Source organism: Acipenser ruthenus, chromosome 6, assembly GCF_902713425.1.
Source record: "Acipenser ruthenus chromosome 6, fAciRut3.2 maternal haplotype, whole genome shotgun sequence".
Taxonomy (NCBI): domain Eukaryota; kingdom Metazoa; phylum Chordata; class Actinopteri; order Acipenseriformes; family Acipenseridae; genus Acipenser; species Acipenser ruthenus.
Genome location: NC_081194.1, coordinates 36,244,027 through 36,264,852, shown reverse-complemented (window position 1 = coordinate 36,264,852; position 20,826 = coordinate 36,244,027). Strand labels below are relative to the sequence as shown.

General features: G+C 41.8%; 1 protein-coding gene across 3 annotated transcripts in view; it reads left to right on the top strand.

The window, feature by feature from the left end:
* Window positions 1-20,826, top strand: part of LOC117411388 (sorting nexin-9-like) — a 227,263-nt gene that overhangs the window by 105,237 nt on the left and 101,200 nt on the right. For 2 of the 3 annotated variants that reach the window (XM_059025354.1, XM_034921779.2), the window contains 2 exons: window positions 19,717-19,882; window positions 20,610-20,645. In XM_059025354.1, the coding sequence (XP_058881337.1) occupies window positions 19,717-19,882; window positions 20,610-20,645 (202 nt within the window). The remainder of the gene's footprint in view (window positions 1-19,716; window positions 19,883-20,609; window positions 20,646-20,826) is intronic. The other variant, XM_034921780.2, reaches the window with a different exon arrangement.

Here is a 20,826-nt window from a genome sequence, read left to right as displayed (position 1 = left end):
GAATATAATATTCTGTAAAATGTCATTTTTGTGACCGTTCTCCTCCTGTTGAACTGTAAATTGATTGAGACCATAGGTGCCTAACCCATAGGGCACAGGGGAGACAAACTATATATTTTGCTCAGTGTATACACACTGTTATTCTATGTTTTGTTATGGCTTTGCCTTTAAACGGTTTAAAAATGTAATAACAAAAATGGAAAGTCATTCAGAAGACACCAGAAGTCCAACATTTAGCTTTTTTATTTTAAACCACAATAAAACTCACCCTACATTTACAATGGTTTCACCCATAGTCTGCTCAGCACTATTTACAACAGCTAACATTAGCAGCGGTGTGACTGCCACAGAAGATGCTGGACAGTTTGTGGAGAAAAATGATTAATTAAATATAGGCTAGGTGGTTGTTAGTTTACAATTTATATACTTTGAAAAAAAGCAAGTGAGAACCAGACGTTTATTTATTTATGTATTTATTTATTTATTTTTTAAAATAGGGAAGTTATTATAGGTTCATGTTGCTGCAGGGCGATGAACAGGTTTAAGTTCCTCACCAACTCTAAATAAAATGTTGTAGGCTAGAATTATTTTTTTATTATTATTATTATTTTTTTTTATTAAAAACTTGTCGTTCTTTATTGAAATATATTTTCAGCTTAAGTTTCATATTGAAGTTTGTTGTGTACTACTCATTCAATCAAACCAAGTAGGAATTTACTTACAACGTTTTTCAATTCAAGTAAACTTATGTATAAAAAATGACAACAGAGTTGCATTCCTTCTTTTGCAGCCAGTGTCATCTTATTTTAAAGGCACATACCTGAAATCGTAGGGTATTTAAAACATTTGTGCTTGTATTCACCCCGTCGCTCTGCACAGCCCCTGTTAAAGATATAAAATACTGTACCCGATCAGAAGCAAGTGCAAAACTTGCCCCAATATTTCAATTAAAAATATAAAGAAATTACTTGGTGCAGCAGTTACCTTATTGTTAAGTTATTTTATTATGGGCAAACTTTGCCCTTTAACTCAATGGACCTGTGATAGTGGGTTGTGTGGGTGAGTCAGTGATACACACGGTGCCAGAGATGTTCTTTGAGATGCCCCACAGGCGCACAGTTTAATTTTTTTTTCTACCAACAATGGTATGATTTGGCCACAGTTCTTTCAGCAAGTGTCTGAAAAATAAACAAAGTAATGAAAACCAAATGATGAAAGAAAAAAAGGAAAAAAAACACTGTAAAACAAACTACAAAGATGAACTGCGGATATACGCAGGATCTGGCTACCTTCACTATTCTGCGAGGTGTGAATTTTAAATGACGCTTCCCTATACCTCACTGTTATGTGGTTGCCCAGATCTCCCTGAGCTCATTTAAAGAACATTCCGGACTATACTTTGACCAGTACGGGTACGTAACAAAAGTAAACAAAAGCGTCTGCTTCTTTCAGTCACCTTTGTTGCCGTTATCTATTGGCTCCAATGCTGCCTGCTGCTGTAATGAGCATCATCCCCTTGTATTTGTAATCCCTTCGTCCACTCTCCGTATTCTAATTCTCCGGCCAGAGCTTCTGCTGGGTTATATCCTGTCAGGACTAACAGAGGAATATGAGAATGTCACTCTAATGGGACCCACCCCCAACCAATCAAAGAGGTCCGAGCAACACACCCCTGCTCAATCTCTCTTTGTCATTGCCATGATTGGCAGGCGGGCCAAACAGGGCCCCCCCTGCAGGATCACTCACGCGCCTGATAGCCAGCACAGGTCTCCCCTGTCACAGGACCATATTTAGAAGCAAGCACAAAAGCAAAAACACAATTTCTTAGAGGAATAAGACCATTTTAATGGTATAAAACAGGAAACAACTCTTGACTGGTCCTTCCTGCAGCTAAGTTTATACTCTTAAAGATAAACTGTTGACATTGTTTTATCCAACATTTGTTTTATTATTATTTGCATTTGCTTCAGAATGAAGGCTTTTTTTAAATATAGTAAACCAATGCTTCCGTCATGGCAAGTATTTTAAACTGCTTATCTAGGGTATTCTTGCCTTCAAAAGAACAGTACTTGCTTTTCTTTGTTTGTTTAATATAACTCTTTCCTTTAATGAACTACATGTGGGAATTCTTGGTTTAGTACTGTTCAGAGACGTCATTGGTACTGGTTGTGCCATTTGGTGCTACTTGCATGTATTTGTAATTAATGCATGCTTAGTAAGTACATATTGAACATTTTAAGCTGAAACACCTGCCCAATTTCGTTGCAATTACTAAAACTGTAACTTAACAATATCAGGGTTTGCTTGGTTTCTTGTAGCTTCTTAATTGTAAAAAAATAAATAAAAACTTGCCTATCTACGCTCGGCAGTTAGTCCTTCAGTTTGCCGCCCACTTTTTAACAGTTAGACACCTATGATTGAGATACAAAATTGTTGGACTATTGCCTCTAACAGTATAATTTAGATTTTTGTGTTATTATACCGTTAAATAAACTGTTAATGCAAAGGCTTTGTTTTTATTTGGCTTTTTTAAGTAACTCATTACATTTTTTATAAACATAACTCTAAAGGTGGTTGTTTATGCTTGCTATATACAGAAATGCAAATATTCAGCATGTTGTTCTTTTTAACCTGTTTTCTGCTGCATTTCAAAGTTCTGATCTGGATACACCATCAAATAATAATACAATACTACATTTTTGTTGACAAGACTAGATTATAACTTTTAGTTGACTAGATTAAGTCTGACTCCAACAACATCCATTGACTAAAACTGGATAAAAACATCTGACCATTTCAGTCAACTGGACTAAGAGAACGACTTAATTAGACTGACAGACTAAGACCAGACTAAAAATACAGAACATTTTTGTCAACTTGACTAAGACTATGACTAAAATAAAAAAAATGCAGACTAAATTAACACTGTGTCTGGAATGGCCTGGCGGCGTGGGAACACCCATGGGAGGGTCTCCACATAAATGTTTTGAAGCTGTGGGCAGTTCATCTGGCTCTGTAGCACTTTTCCCGGGAGACTTGTTGATCCGCACAGACTACACCACAGTGGTAGCTTACATCAACCACCAGGGGGCTTCCACTCTCTCAGTCTCAATTGTGTTGCCTGGAAGCTTTTGCCAGGGGTGAGGAACTGGGCAGCGGACCTTCTGTCGAAAGGAGGCCCACACAGTTTAGAATGGCAGCTTCACCCGCTTGTGAACCTCATCTGGTAGAAGTTCGGGTGCATGGAGATAGACCTCTTCGTGACACAGGAGTCCACCCATTGTCCCCACTGATATTTCCTGTTGGAGAGTGGCCACTGGCTCGGCATAGACGTGCTGGCACACAGATGGCCCAAGGCTCTGCTCTATGCTTTTCCACCATTGCCACTGCTTCCACTGTGCATAGAGAAGATCAGGCAAGACCGGGCTCGGGTTCTCTTAGTAGCACCGAAGTGGCCCAGGAGGACCTGGTTCTCAGCACTGACACAGCTCCTGTACGGTCAGCTGTGGGTGCTGTAGGCCTGTTGTCATGATCTGCTGAGCTTTGTTCGGAAGCAGAAATTCAAAACCGCATAAAAGCTTGATATGACAAGAGCAACAAATAGTTATTTTTGTTAGTTTATATAGACTTTTGCTGTCTTCAGTCTTGTTTCCTTTTGTCCCTCTATGTCAGGTTGTGCTTTTAGCTTTTCATTAAGAAGCATGTGAGCTGTTTCGTTAGCATTTCCTGCGTTCAGATTAACTGGGAAGTGGAAAATATTTACAATAACACATTTATAGGTCGTAGTTGACACCTTTTATTCTAGGCCCCTGCAGATGGATCAGATGAGATATGTGTTTTTCCACTGTTTCGTGACTGTTCTTATTTTAAGTTCCAGTGATAAATGTATTTATTTTAAACCGTTTACAGAGTATAGTTCCTACAAGGTGTGTCCTGAAAAAAGTTTTTTTGTTGAAACACAATTTTTCTATGTCGCACCCAGAGCTATAGGGGCATAGAAATTCCATTTATAAGAATGTAAGAATATAAGAAAGTTTACAAACGAGAGGAGGCCATTCAGCCCATCTTGCTAATTTGCTTGTTAGTAGCTTATTGATCCCAGAATCTCGTCAAGCAGCTTCTTGAAGGATCCCAGGGTGTCAGCTTCAACAACATTACTGGGGGGTTGGTTCCAGACTCTCACAATTCTCTATGTAAAAAGGTGCCTCCTATTTTCTGTTCGAATGCCTCTTTATCTAATCTCCAATTTGTGACCCCTCGTCCTTGTTTCTTTTTATTAGGTTGATAAAGTCCCCTGGGTCGACATTGTCAATACCTTTTAGAATTTTGAATGCTTGAATCGGATCACTGCATAGTCCTCTTTGTTCAAGACTTTTATCCTGTCTGCATACAACATGCCTTTTAAACCTGGGATAATTCTGGTCACTCTTCTTTGCACTCTTTCTAGAGCAGCAATATCCTTTTTGTAACGAGGTGACCAGAACTGAACACAATATTCTAGATGAGGTCTTACTAATACATTGTAAAGTTTTAACATGACTTCCCTTGATTTAAATTCAACACTTTTCACAATATATCCGAGCATCTTGTTGGCCCTTTTTATAGCTTCCCCACATTGTCTAGATGAAAACATTTCTGAGTCAACGTAAACTCCTAGGTCTTTTTCATAGATTCCTTCTTCAATTTCACTATCTCCCATATGATATTTATAATGCACATTTTTATTGCCTGCGTGCAGTACCTTACACTTTTCTCTATTAAATGTCATTTGCCATGTGCCTGCCGTTCTGAATGCTGTCTAGATCATTTTGAATGACCTTTGCTGCTGCAACAATGTTTACCACTCATCCTATTTTTGTGTCGTCTGCAAATTTAAGTTTGCTTACTATACCAGAATCTACATCATTAATGTAGATTATGAATAGCAGAGGAGCGAATACTGATCCCTGTGGTACACCACTGGTTACCTCGCTCCATTTTGAGGTTTCTCCTCTAACCAGTACTTTCTGTTTTCTAGATGTTTGCAATTCTCCAGTCTGTCGGTACACCCCTGTGTCAAGAAACTGTTGCATGATCTTGGTTAGCGGTTTGTAAATAACTTCTTTCATTTCTTTGAGTACTACTGGGAGGATCTCATCCGGCCCAGGGGATTTGTTTATTTTAAGAGTTCCTATTCCCTTTTTTGTTATAGCACACTACTGCTACAGGTAGCGGCAAGCAGTTTCCACAGGAGGTACGACAGCTAAAACTACCATTACCATTGGGGAATATAAATCAAATTGAGCTGTTTTTTACAAAATAAACAGACTGTACTGTACTGTGTGTGTAGGACACTGCACATGTAAACAGTAGTATATCACACCACTAATAAAATGTGGATAAAATGTACAGCCCATTTAACAGAATATTTGAAGCAAGATGGGAAGACAGGTCCATGATAAATGAGATGTTGACTATTGCTTGTATAGTAAGATGAGCATCACTTTACATTGCCTTGAGTATCAAACGGTGCCATGTACTGTAGCTCAGGGGCTCTTAACCTTTTTGCTTTTAAGCCCCCCCCCCCCCCCCCTTAAAATTCCACGGCCCACCATATACATTATTTATATATATATATATATATATATATATATATATATATATATAGAGAGAGAGATATATATATATATATATATATATATATATATATATATATATATATATATATATATAGATAGATATAGATATAGATGTGTGTGTGTGTCTATATATATATATATATATATATAGACACACACACACACACACACACGTGTTATGGACCGGTGCCGAAATCGGGCTTTTGCCGAAGTGCCCAGCTGCAGCGTGTAGATGCCGAATTAGCATTGAATTTTATGTCATTTCGGCATCTGCCCAGGCAGTTCATTAACTGCCCACAGCCACCCGGGCTGCTGGCGAAGAAAGATTTTTAACAGATATAGTATACTATTAATAGAGAATGAATTACCTCTGATGAATTACCTCTGGCAAAAGCACACCGCTTAAATACTTTCTGACAACGCAGTTTAGAGCAACAGAACTCAACAAAATATCAATCCACAGGTTATATCATGGATTAGATATGGGGTGGGGGGTCAGAATAAAATGCAGCAATGTTTTATTGTATTCTTATTGCAGTAATGCACACAGATCTCAGTGTAGAGTTGCTTTGTTTGAATGAGAGATCATAAAATATACGGAAGCTCAGTTATGTAAAAAGGAGTTCATATCTACCACATCATGCTTTTAAACTTTAATTTCCACGAAGCCGTGTCCTGGTCAAACTTCACTGGTGATATCTTTCATGCAGCACTTCCTCTCTATTCCAGTTGTATTCTCAAAATATGATTAATATTGTTATGATAAATGAGTTGTTTGGCACTGCTTTCTAAAACTGTGATTAGTCTCTTGCTGATATTGAGTGATCTCTCATTCAACGGAACTCAGCTCAGAGATCTATATTGCATTACTGCAATAAGAATACAATAAAATATTGTTGCATTTTATTCTGGACTCGTTTTTTAACCTCTATATCTAATCCAAGATGAAAATAACCTTGTGCATTGATATTTTGTTGAGCACCATTGCTCTAAACTAGCATTGTCAGAAAGTATTTAAGTTATTTAAATAAACATGGCAATGGGTGGCTTGATAGTGGTGCACTTTTGCACTTAAAGGCACCAGAGGTAATTCGCTTTCTATTAGTAGTATAATGTGTCTGTTAAAAGTCTTTCTTCGCCATCAGCCCGGGTAGCTGTGGGCAGCAGATGCCGAAATGACATAACATTTGATACTAATTTGGCATCTCCCTACCGTAGCTGGGCACTTCGCAAACTGCCCGGGCATTTCGGCTACTGCCCAATTTCGGCATCGGTTCACAGTCGTTCGTTTGCCCCTTTTAAAGCAGACCCAGGACACAGAAATTGATTTTTCAGCGCTGTCACGCTATATTTAATAAACAAACAAAAATAAACACGTAGCTCTGTGTTGGAGCACTGACTATACAGGCAGGTCCCTGACTAACTCGCAGGACGGTTAAGCCATTTACCTGCCAAACAAAACACACACGTCTAACACAAAACAAAAAAAGGTTTTTACACTACCTTTTTCCTTATACGCTTGAGCACTCTATCAAGCGGGCTTCTAAACACACCAGCAGCCCTGAACAAAATCTGGTTTCGCATAAGTAGGTTGTACTGTATGGGACCAATTTTATGCTGCAGAAGAAGCAGCGCTGTATTCATCAGAGCACCCACACCACTGAACTTGGTTCTGAGGGAGCTGTCTGAAATGTCAATGAGCTCTTCTAACAGCTTTGATGGGACAGAGGGTGGTAGTTTAGCTTCAATATGCCCACTAATGGGGTTTGTAGCTCACAGGTGTGTAGCGGCTTGTTTCGTTTTGAGTTCAGGAAAGTGTTACATTTGTTGAGTAGACCAGACAGATGCGCTGCCAGCTGTGGTTTGATTACGTCAAAGTCAATGTTTCCTTCAAACATATCAGTAGTCCCACTACAGACATGAACTTTCCAGAGTTGTAGTTTCCTTTTGATTGCGTCAATTCTTTCACGCTGGACAATAAAATGAGTACGAATATGTCTGAGAGGTAACCCAGTTTTGACAGCCACATGTCATCTTTCAGCACTTCGGCAAGTTCGGGTTTCTTATCAGCTAAGAAAGTACGTAACTACTCCTTGAGATTAAATATACAGGTAAGCATGCTGCCTCCAGATAGTCATCTCACCTCTGTATGCATGAGCAAGGAATGATGCTCTGCACCCACTTCCTCACAAAGTGCAGCAAAACACCTGGAGTTTGTTGCTCTGGATTTAATAAAATTAATGAGTGTTACCGCTGTGTTCAGAACACTGTGAATACCTGGTTCAATATCTTTCGCAGCAAGTGCCTCTCAGTGTAAAAAGCAATGTGTCCAAATAGTGCGAGGTGCAACGGCTTTTATTTTTTGCACAACACCAGAATGCTTTCCGATCATTGCTGCGGCTCCATCAGTGCAGACCCCAATGCAATTAGTCCAGCTGATTTCTGCTGAAGTCATAAAATCATCTAACAGTTTTTTTGTTTTACCCAAGCCATAATTGATTCAATGATTGGCTTAAATGGTCAGAATTACCATGTGTTCCAGGTATTTAGCAACTGATGATTAAGAGATATCTACAAAACCTGCAGGATTGTGGCACTACAGGACCAGGGTTGCCTACCCCAGCCTTAGCCATTCACTCAATTTAATGTTGCTTGTTTTTATATACAGTATTTTATGCTTGGCAATTAAATGTATCTGTAATTTGGAGGGTTTCGGACATTCATTGGACAGTACTTGTGCACAAAATAGGTATATCTCCACTTCCAGTACAAATAAAACTGAAATTCAAGTAGCTGTCTTTGTATTGCTTTAATTTTGCAGGGTTAATAATGGCTTTATGTTTTTTACTCTCAACGCCACCTCCTCGCTGTTCTTCAGCCCTTATGGTTGAACTTGTTAAAGGAAGTTCTGTTTCTTCAATCTGTGGGTTTTGTTGTTTTGATGCTGATGGTCAAATTAAAAATGTATCCATATCGGGGGCTCCCGAGTGGCGCATCCACGTGGAGTGCAGGATGTGCCCTATAGTCTGGACGTCGCAAGTTCGAGTCCAGGCCATCTGGGGGAGGGAGAGTTAGGTCAGCTAGGGTGTCCTCGGCTCACTGCGCACCAGCGACCCCTGTAGTCTGGCCGGGCACCTGCAGGCTTGCCTGTAAGCTGCCCGAGAGCTCCGTTGTCCTCCGACGCTGTAACTCTTGGGTGGCTTCATGGTGAGTCCGCAGTGTGAAAAAAAGCGGTCGGCTGACGGCACGCGCTTCGGAGGACAGCACATAATAAAATAATTGGCCATTCCAAATTCGGAGAAAATAATAAAAAAATAATTGGCAACGACTAAATTTATATAAAAAAAATGTATCCCTATCTGGTATTTATTGTGTGTGTTTCCAACAATTTTTCCTCTGCTTTGTAACTGTGCTCCTGCTGAAATAGCTCTATTACACCTTGCGTAACTCGAGAATGTGTTGTGTAACGTGAGAATGCGTTCATTTCTGCCCATGCTTATGACATGCTGAAGCAGATAGTTTTCAGCGTGTCATAAGCATGCAGGGAAAATAACACATTCGCTGGTTTCTTTTTGGAGGACCCCTAGGGGGCTGCGGACTCCTGGTTGAGAACCCCTGCTGTAGCTCACATCTGTTTCTGAAAGACTATCCCTCCTGGGGTGGACTTGAACTCAGAATCTGAAGATTTGTAGTATGTAATAATATAGTGAAATTGTAATATGTCATTCAAAATGTAATTTTGATCCTAATCATCACATAAATACATTAAACTTCTTTAGTTAAATATAAGTTACTTAAAATGGTAAAAAGCAGGCTGCATCATAAAATTAGTCACAGAATATAGGGTTTATTTTAAGGCTATATTAGCTAATGTCTGTAACTGTCATCGCCCTTAAGTGTTACAGAACATGACACAAAGTGTCTGATGACTGCAATGAACTCAGCATTTTATATTTGGGATATTTTTGCAAGAGTTGTGTATGGAATTGGTGACCGCTCCTCTAATTGTGTACAGTTGTAATATGGGAAACAGCATGCTGCAGCTTGCATGCTCAGTATTAGTTAGTAGAGTCCTGGTCTGAGCATATAACACAGCCAGCTCATGTTTATGTACCTGTAACCATTTATTGTTTCAGTGGGTTTGTTCTGTTATTTACAATATTAACTACACCACAGTAAACACAATAGAATATATCTGACATATTTCCAAACTATTCTTTTTCATTACCACAATCTGAAATGGAAGTTTACTGCAATCAAGTAAGCGCAGTAAATTTCATTTTTAATTCCTTTAATGTTTTTTTTTCTTCTTTTTCTTAAGAGTACACTTTGTGTCATGTAGAGTGAGGCCAGGGGCTGCAGACTGCTCCAACACTGTGACCAACTCGTTGATATAGATGTTGAACAGTGTTGGGCTCAGACTGCAGCCCTGTCTTACTGTTCTTTTACTGCTCCTATACTTTACCCCCTACACCACTTTTGGATAAGTTTGTAAAATAGTTTCATGCCAGATTGAATCAAAAGATTTTTTTTGAAATCTATAAACAAGCAAATATGACTTTGGAAGGAAGCCAATCTGACTCTTACTCAAGACACTGTTCGGTAAGGAAGGCCAGTATCCAGGCGTTAATGATACTACAGTATACCTTCCCGAGATTACTGCTCACACAGATACCTCTGTATTTATTAGGTTCGAATTTGTCTCCATTTTTATAAATGGGTGTGTGGCAATGCGCCCCGCCCCTGTGTGCATTTGTGTGTTATGTGTTGCGTGTTGCGTGTGTAAATGTTGGTGTATAGATTGGTACACGGGATATAAACGGGTCTGTGTTTCACGTGTATTTAAAAAGTGTAGATTTGTATTTAGGCACGGGATTGCACATCACGCACGTGCATTTAAAATATAATATGCGAGCACGGGGTTGCACAGAATTAATTCACGTGCTGGGATTCAAGTGAATAATTAATTAGTAATTGAATCCCAGCACAACAGTATATATAGAGACACATTTTCACTCACTGGTGGTTGGGTGTTCGGAAGAGGAGAACGGGTGAGAGAGAGGAGAGTTAAAATCATTAGAAGTAAATATAATAGTTGTTTGTTCTCACCGTGTTTGTTTGTCTCCGTGCACCGTTTGTTTAGTGTTAGTCCGTTTTGTCTGTCTCTTTATTTTGGCGCAAGTGCCGTGTCCTGTTTTTGTGCTGTTTACAACCCTTTTATTTGTTAATAAACGCTGAGTGCAGCCATTGCACTCAGCTCATCACCATCACCGTCTGTCTGTGTTTGAATTCCTTCCTGCTTCCGGTCTGACGCCACCCACTCTGGCCGTCTTTGTGACACGTGGTGTCAGAAGTGGGATAGCCGCGCCTCCAAGCGTCAGACCAGGAGGGGTTTTGTTTAAAAAAAAAAAAAAAAAAAAAAATATATATATATATATATATATATATATAATGGCAGAAGACGCCACAAAATGGCGGGACTGGTTCCTGGAGAATGGTGGGCTGGAGGCCCAGGCTCTGCCCATAGTCGTTCGGGCCCTGTGGATGATGGACAGTGAGAGATGGGAGGCCTATCAGCAGGAACACACCCCAAACACCTTGGAGGAAGGTGTGGAGTTTCTCCTCAGCTACCTGGAGGCAACGATAAACGGAACAGCAGCCCAGGTAGCAGGACCACCAGCAGAGGAGTACCTGCTGTCCCCATCTCCACCAGCAGAGGGTGAATGCCTGCTGGTTTTGCCTCCACAGCCCAAGCGGGAGGCAGAGACAGATAAAGAGGTGAAGGACAGGGAGGAGGAGTGCCGCCTAAGGGCCAGGCATCCACGGCGATGTAACAAGCCATCGCCGGGGTGCCTCCTCTGTGACCAGGATCACCTGTTCGCCCACTGTCCCTTCCGCAGTTATGGGGAGGAGCCTGAGCGTCCACAGCCCAAGCGGGAGGAGCCTGAGCGTCCACAGCCCAAGCGGGAGGAGCCTGAGCGTCCACAGCCCAAATGGGAGGAGCCTGAGCGTCCACAGCCCAAATGGGAGGAGCCTGAGCGTCCACAGCCCAAATGGGAGGAGCCTGAGCGGCCACAGCCCGAGCGGGAGGAGCCTGAGCGTCCACAGCCCAAATGGGAGGAGCCTGAGCGTCCACAGCCCAAGCGGGAGGAGCCCGAACGTCCTACGCCTGAGTGGGAGGAGCCCGAACGTCCTACGCCTGAGTGGGAGGAGCCCGAACGTCCTACGCCTGAGTGGGAGGAGCCCGAACGTCCTACGCCTGAGTGGGGGGAGCCCGAACGTCCACAGCCCAAAAGGGAGGAGTCGGTGCGTCCACAGCCCAAAAGGGAGGAGTCGGTGCGTCCACAGCCCAAAAAGAGGGAAGTCGGGGCTTCCACAGCCCTGGGACCCAAGCCACCAGCAGAGGGAAAATGCCTGCTGGTTCAGCCCCAAGAGCCGGAAGGGGAGGGGTTACAGGCTCAACCCCCTGAAAATTTTTGGGGGGGAGAAGGGCAGGATGCTGGTGTCCCCCAGCAGCCTCTCGCTATGCTGCTGAAGGCAGCACGGCGCGCACATGCCCAGCCGCCACAGCAGAGGGAGCCAGCACCGCCAGGAGCAGAGGAGCTGGAGCTGCCTCTGCCTCCACCACCACCAGGAGCAGAGGAGCTGGAGCTGCCTCTGCCTCCACCACCGCCAGGAGCAGAGGAGCTGGAGCTGCCTCTGCCTCCACCACCGCCAGGAGCAGAGGAGCTGGAGCTGCCTCTGCCTCCACCACCGCCAGGAGCAGAGGAGCTGGAGCTGCCTCTGCCTCCGCCACCGGAAGGAGCAGAGGAGCAGGAGCTGCCTCTGCCACTTCCAGGAGCAGAGGAGCAGGAGCTGCCTCTGCCTCCACCACCGCCAGAAGCAAAACAGCAGGAGCTGTCTCTGCTTTCCGTACTTCCACCACGGGGAGTACGGTGGCCGGAGCCCCAGAAAGGGGAGCTGTCGGCCACGAAGAAGGGGGAGGAGGTCTGGAGACCACCAACCCCAGCAGCAGTTTCGCTGCCGGAGATCGTGGGGGAGGTCAGGAGACCTGCTCCCACTGCAGCAGTTTCGCTGCCGGAGATCGTGGGGGAGGTCCGGAGACCTGCTCCCACTGCAGCTTCTTCGCTGCCGGCAGTACTGTGGTCGGAGCCCCACCAAAGGGAGCTACCGGCTACAAAGAAGGGGGACGAGGTCTGGAGACCACTTTCCCCAGCAGCAGTTTCGCTGCAGGAGTTCTTGTGGCCGGAGCCCCACAGGAGGGAGCTGCCGGCTACGAAGAAGGGGGAGGTCGGGGGACCACCTGCCCCCGCAGCTTTTTCGCTGCAGGACGGGACCAACAGGCTGTCAGCCGTGCCACTACCGGCAGGGGTGCTGACAGCATGGCCAGCCATGGGCCCACTGAAGCCTCCCTTCCCAGCCCGAGACTTTGTCCTGGACTGCTGGGTTTTTAAGGGGGGAGGTGGCCGTTGAGGCCATGTGTGCTGCGCACAAGGGGGGGTATATGTGGCAATGCGCCCCGCCCCTGTGTGCATTTGTGTGTTATGTGTTGCGTGTTGCGTGTGTAAATGTTGGTGTATAGATTGGTACACGGGATATAAACGGGTCTGTGTTTCACGTGTATTTAAAAAGTGTAGATTTGTATTTAGGCACGGGATTGCACATCACGCACGTGCATTTAAAATATAATATGCGAGCACGGGGTTGCACAGAATTAATTCACGTGCTGGGATTCAAGTGAATAATTAATTAGTAATTGAATCCCAGCACAACAGTATATATAGAGACACATTTTCACTCACTGGTGGTTGGGTGTTCGGAAGAGGAGAACGGGTGAGAGAGAGGAGAGTTAAAATCATTAGAAGTAAATATAATAGTTGTTTGTTCTCACCGTGTTTGTTTGTCTCCGTGCACCGTTTGTTTAGTGTTAGTCCGTTTTGTCTGTCTCTTTATTTTGGCGCAAGTGCCGTGTCCTGTTTTTGTGCTGTTTACAACCCTTTTATTTGTTAATAAACGCTGAGTGCAGCCATTGCACTCAGCTCATCACCATCACCGTCTGTCTGTGTTTGAATTCCTTCCTGCTTCCGGTCTGACGCCACCCACTCTGGCCGTCTTTGTGACAGGGTGTAATTAGTCCTTGATTCCAGATGTCAGGGAAATAACCCACCTTTAGTATTATATTAAGGAGTTTGAGCAGGGCCTCCTGCAGCTTCGGGCTGTTGTGTTTCAGCATCTCATTGGAGATGCTGTCTGGCCCGCTGGCTTTCCTAGTCTGGGCCTGCAGGTTCTCCTTTAGCTCCTGCTCAGTAATTGAGGAGTCTAGGGTGTTCTGATTGTCTTTAATTGACAGTTCTGTTTGTTTTAGTTTTTCACAGATTGTTTTGGTCTAATATTTGTTCACTTTGTGGTATTGTTTTATAAAGTTTTTCAAAATGCTCTTTCCATGTCTTGCCATTTTGAATAGCCAATTCTTCAGGTTTTGATTTAATCAGTTTGTTCCAATTTTCCTAGAATCGGTTTGAGTTAATGGACTTCTCGATTTCTGTCAGTTGTTTATTGATGTGGTTGTTTTTTTTTTCTTTTTGAGTGTGTGTTTGTAATTATTTAATGTCTTGCAGTAACTGAGGTGGAAATTCTGGTTGTCTGTGTTTTTGATTTGATGATTGTTGAAGTTCTTATATTCTTACAATCTTCGTCAAACCAATTGTCTTCTTTCAGTTTTTTTCTTTGCAGTGTTCCTAATTATTTTTAAATTAGATTTTAAAGCTATCTGTTTAAATATATTATTCAGATTGTGTATAGCCAGATTTACTCCTTTTTTACTGTGTGGGTATGGGTTGACCAGAAAGGTGTCTATTAATGATTAGATTTCTGGGTTGTTCCGATTGCTTTCTGGAATTCTTCTGCACTGTTTGGAGCCCATCTGTAGGAGTGATTGAGGTTGTACAGCTTGCTGGGCTGTGTCTGCATGTTTCTGTTTTGCTCTGTTCTTTTAAGAAACACAGTGGTTTGACTGTGATCTGACAGAGGGGATTGAGGCCTGACAGTGAATGCACGAATACAGGAGGGGTCTAGGTCAGTAATGGTGTAATCTACTACACTTTTGCCAACAGCCGAGCTGTAGGTGTATCTTCCTAAGGAGTCCCCTCGGATCCTACCGTTAACAATGTATAGGCCCAGGCCCTGACAGAGCTGCAGTAATTGTCTCCCATTTGTATTTATCTCCCGGTCATAACTGTTTCTGTGGGAGCTGATGGGTGTGGAGTTTTGGGAGTTTTGACCAAATAGTGGTTGTCTCCATGTGTGCTGGTAAAGTCAGGCTGCACAAATTAGCACATTCCCCTGTGCCTAGAAATGACAGATCTCTGTCTGGAGACTGGAAAAGATTTCCTCGTCATAGTATGGGGATTCTGAGGGGGGAATATATACTACACTGTGACAAGGCTGATGTGTGTGGTGGTGTCAGACCAGGTAATGAATGCACAACACCAATAGCAGACTAGGGTACAACTGCGCTGCGGCACATTTATTATTAAATACAAAGTTTAAACAAAACAAAACACTTGGAGACCTCGGATTTCAATGCCCTAGAAGGAGAGAACAAAGAATAGGAAGCAGCCTGGCCGAAGGAAGGTGGAAGAAAAGAAGCAGACCGATATTGCATACGGCCTCTCCGGCCCTAAACTGAAGCTTCCCCACTTCTCTGAGCAGACATCGCTGGAAGCCATCCTGGCCCAATGCAAGCTCGCAGCCATTGAGCATGGCTGGAGCTCGGTCATCAAGGCGTCTTATCTAACCCAGTCTCTTGAAGGACCCGTACTAGAGACACTGCTGGATTTGGAACCTGAGAAAAGAGCTGACTACAGAGCCCCTTTAACCCTTAGCGGTCCATTTATTCAGCGCGTCTCAGGCACGTCAGGTCCAATTTATTTTCATACGCGCAGTTTATTTTAGACGCGCTGTTTATTAGTATTTTTCCTTTCACAATAAAACAGGTTTAAAAGGCACTGCATATCAACAGGACACTGTATCTCTAGCACTGCCCCACCCCTCGTTTTTCAAATAACTCTTAATAATAGTACATACCAATAAATCATCTCTTGATCACTCGTTTTATCACCAAACTCCTCAATAATGCAATCCAAGTCGTTATTTTATTACTATAACATCTAAAAAAAGCTTTGCAAATGTCTGATATTCTTTGAGTGCTGGATGCGGAAGCAGCTATATTGTTTGTTTATGTCCGTGTTATCTATGTAATGCCGGGTCTATCAGTATTCATGAGATGCACCCTTTTTTTCGGCTTCTCTCGGCTCCTATCGGTCTCACTCAGCCATTGAATGGTTTTCACGGCTTTTTCCGGAGAAAAAATGACTAGAGACCTGTTTTTTGCATCTTTCTGATGATGTCGGACAGGGTCCGACATTGGACCAGAAAGGGAAAATTGCGATGTCGGACCAGGTCCGACATTATTATTTGTTTATTTAGCAGACGCCTTCATCCAAGGCGACTTACAGAGACTAGGGTGTGTGAACTATGCATCACCTGCAGAGTCACTTACAATTACGTCTCACCCGAAAGACGGAGGACAAGGAGGTGGCTGAGGTGGGATTTGACTTCCAAATTCAGAATAGAGTCGGGAAGCGACACTCCAATGTGGATGCTTTGTCTTGTTGCCCCTGCACACCTGAAAGCTGCCACTACAGGATCAACAGGAAAGCAACTGCAGTGAGTGCCTTATCCCCCTGCCTGCCTGCAAGGAGATCTCTATCGCCCCCCCCCCCCACCTGACCTGCAAGTGCTGCAGGAACAGGTCCCCCGCCCTCTTCAAGACCAGGTCTTGGCTGCCGTGCACGGGACCCAGGGACAGATTACTTCGGGGTGTGCAAGACACTCAGCGGCTCCAACAAAGTTATTACTGGAGCCAGAACCGCTGCAACATGGAAGACTTCTGCCACCGCTGTGACCTGTAAACAGCCAGGACGGCCCCCCTCGGACAGTCGCATGCCCCCTTACAACAATGCCAGAGCACTCGAATTGGCCTGAATTCTCCCAGAACTCGAGATGATGGACAACTCAAGTGACGTTTCCACATTACCCAAGTTATCACGTGAGTTGGGCAGGAAATACTACTGATTTTCCCCAGAAATACTTGCAAGTTAAAGGTCATGATGTGAATTCGCTGCAGACGGCATTACAGTCAAATTGTCAATGATTTAAAAGATAAATCCATCTAGATATTCTTTCACTTTTGTTTCACTCAGTACAGGTACCTCTGGCAGACTGGTATGCACAACAGGGAAAGAAACGCAGGACATGGGAAATAATGTGTCAGATGCCAAAGTGGATATGAGAATGGCAGTGATGAAGCCAATTTGCTTGAAAACATTAAAATTAGACCAGACATTTCCATCAAAGGATTTACAAAAATCTGGAATTGATCTGATGCGATCAGAAACCCAGAGGCAATGTACTAAACTGCGCCTGATAGGACTGTTCTTTTTTATGTTAAGCATTTTTGTGTTCCTTTTTTTTTTTTTTTTTTTTTTTACAAGGGTTTAATTAAGTAACAGCCAAAATTGTTTATACAAGACTTGTTAGAAATCCTGTAACAAAATGTTTGATTTCCTATTGTCGATACGACAAATATTACAGTACCCACCGTGCAGGTATCGCAAAGTCCATAAACAAAATGTTAATATAAATTATTTCTGCACCATATAAAATTTAGCTGATTTTCCCAGTGCTTGCTAGTCTATTAACCAGTTTGAAATTATTTTTAAGCAAAATAAAGCATTTTCGTTTTGGCTTTATTATTAAAGTTTTCACATGTAGCAATACTGTCTTACAATTACTACATGATACCAGAGTTGTAATGACTCGAGTCAGTGACTCGACTCGGAATCAAGACGCAATTTTTCGTGACTTGACTCAACTCGAGTCACTGCCATCAAATGACTTGACTTGACTCGAGTCCCTGCAAGCAAAGACTCGACTCGACTCCCTGCTCAAAAGACTCTCACGCAAAAAAACACTCTGGAGAGTGTTTTCAACGTACTTTAAAAGTGTTTTTAGTGTACATTCAAAACACTCTACTAGTCACTTTCAAAACACTCAGGTCACGTTCATAACACTCTACCTCTACGTTCAAAACACCACACTACATACTTTCAAAACACTCTCACGGTCAGAACACTCATACATTACATTCAAAGCATTTATTACTTTCAAAACACTCTCACGTGCACAACACTTTACAGTACATTAAGTTCAAAGCATTTACGTAGATGCTTACAGTTATTGTATTGCATTTGTGTTTTTCCCAAACGTTTTTCAGCTAAAGCTAACTGAATTAATCAACAAAACAATTTACTAATAGAAACTGTAACTGTACAAATGTACTGTATAACAAAATACAGAGAGTTGAAATACAAAGCAAACTTACCAAAATGAACTATATACACATTAAAGAAAAAAACACAGCACTACACCCAGAAACACACACACACACAAATACAGTAAATTGGGATTTATGGCTAACGGATGACCTTCTTTCAAGCATCCTGGTTTGTTATTTTACTCCAAATACAACACTCTCGAGGGATTACAAATTGTTTTGCGATACAACATTTGTTGAATATGTTACCTTGTTAAATACAATTTTTTTCATGAACAAATATGTTTAATTAATATTAGAACAAATACCACTTGTTATTAATGTACTAAAGCGTAACTCCTGTACATACTGATAGAACGTGTCTATTTTGTGGCTCAACTTTGTGTTCATTAGATGGCCTCTGTAATGAAAAAACGCTGGCATTGTCTCTGAAAATTAGCCTTTCCTCCACTGCTCCCTTTAAGTGTATCTGGGTATTTCCCATTTGATAAATAACTGAATATTTAAATGATAATTTGGCTTTCCACATAGTGTCAGTGTTGAGAAGTGAGAAAATATTTAGATATTTTCTTTGTTTTGTGGTATCATTCATTACTAAACATCCAACCCAATTGAGCACAGAGAAAGGGGTCTTTATACAGTGGCAAACTGTGCTTATAAATAGATCAAGGAATCAAATTCACTAAAATGGACAAATGAAAACAAAGCAGAAACTGTGGACTTTTAATGGTTAACATAAGTGGGGCAAGTATGATCACATTATTGTGCATCCTAATTTTGTATTTTTAACAGATTTCTTTTATGTATAGCTTTCTAATCTTCTGTCAAACTAATCTGATTAAATCAAGATATCCTGAACTGTCAGAACTAACGACTCAAAGTGACTCGAGCAAGATTGGAGACACGACTCGACTCAAGCAGTTTAGTGACTCGACTTGACTCGATTCCCAAAGTTGCTGCAGTGACAGATGCTATACCAAGTTACTGTAAATGAGATACTGTTTTAGCAGACAGATTTCATTAAATAAACATTTAATTGAATGTTTTTGGAATTAAAAGTATAAATGCAAAACTGAGTTGCATTTTTCTTTGTGAACGTGCCAATCGAAAAACGCCAATTCAAAAACTGTCAAAATCACCCAAGGTAGCAAATCTGCCGAATTTAATACCAGCCAAAATGTCCCGTTATACTGTATGTTCCCGCCCCCTACAACATTTTTGATTGACATTTACTGATGTAATTTCCTTCCAGTCCGAATTGAGACTTTAGAATTCAGGCCAGCCCGAGGAGTGAAATCGGACCAGATAATTCAGGCTCCCGAACGAATTGGGAGCCAACTCGAGTAATTTAAAAACATGGAAACAGAGGTTTGGGGGGCAACTCGAGCGCTTACCCGGGTTATGTGGGTCATGGAAACGTGGTAATTTTGCAGGGCATTGCGGCAATTAATAAGGGCACCCAGGGCAATTGCTGCATGGCCAGCATTATGTGAAGCAAATGTAACAGCAGAAGCAAATATCCTAAAATGAATAAAATACTTCTAATTGTGTAAAAAAAAATACAGGAAACAACTTAGTTGTTGGAAGTAATTAAAGGTATTTTATTCCTCTTTGAAAATTTGCTTTTTCCTTTGTACTTGCTTCAAAATAGGATCCAATAGCAGTAAACAACACATTTCTAACAGTTTCACAATATTACAGGGAATCAATAACAATGACCCCTGGTCCAGCTGGAACTCTGGTTCTATTGGAAACCCAACTGAGAACTGGGGAGTGAAACCAGAAAACGCAGAAGCACAGCAATCCCAGAACACAAGCAACAGGGATTCAGCAGGATTTGGACATCCACAGGCTTATCAGGGCCCAGGTGAGTACAATACACTTGAAATCACAGAAAGACTACATTTTAAGAAAGTGTTAATTCTAAGGAAAACCATATAAAAGTGGTGTATCCCAAATTTACAGCAGCAAAATGTTCATGCAATGTCTAATCCCCTTATGGGATGCATATCCCCAACGTCAGCAATATAGTGGCGGCACCCCTGCATGCATGTTTTACATACTGTATGTATATAGAGAATCGCTTTTCAAACTGTGAATTATTGATAGTATTGCAGTAAAACATAATTGTGATGTATTTTACTTTCCATTCAACAACATGTTGGCCTATTGTAGGCTTGCAGTAGTAGGATAAGACAGGATTTCCTATATACTATTGTAATGTACCTACATCCTGTTCAAAGAACAATCTTTGGTAGTGTAGGAAATGTTAAATTTTAATGGCCCAGTATCTCACATTCTGGTCCAGAGGTCAACTACGACTGGGTGAAGGAGACCCTACACCCACCCATAACCTAAGGGAGCTAATGATTCAGTGTAAAGAAGGAAGAGAAAGATCTAACCCTGGAAGTAATACAAAAATAATAGTCCTACTGTACACTCCAAACTAAAGTTGGTGTATTTTTTGTAGTGGGAGAGCATGCATTTCTTAATTTCACCAAAGTTGCTTTCACAGAAGTTAAAAACAGAACAAGGTTTGCTTTCATTTCCCCAAATCTATAAAGTGATTTAACTGTTTTTTTTTCTTTTTAAAGATATATATCCATATCCATATCTAACAGATTGTTCAGGTATAAAGTTTGAATACTAGCAATGTTATGCTTTCCATATTGCTTTTGGACAAAAACTGATGTGTGCTTTTTTGACATTGCCTAAATTATGTATAACAAATATTTTAGAAGTGCTTGGACCAATATGGATTTTGTCCTATTTGAATATTCTATCTAAAATCATATATATATATATATATAT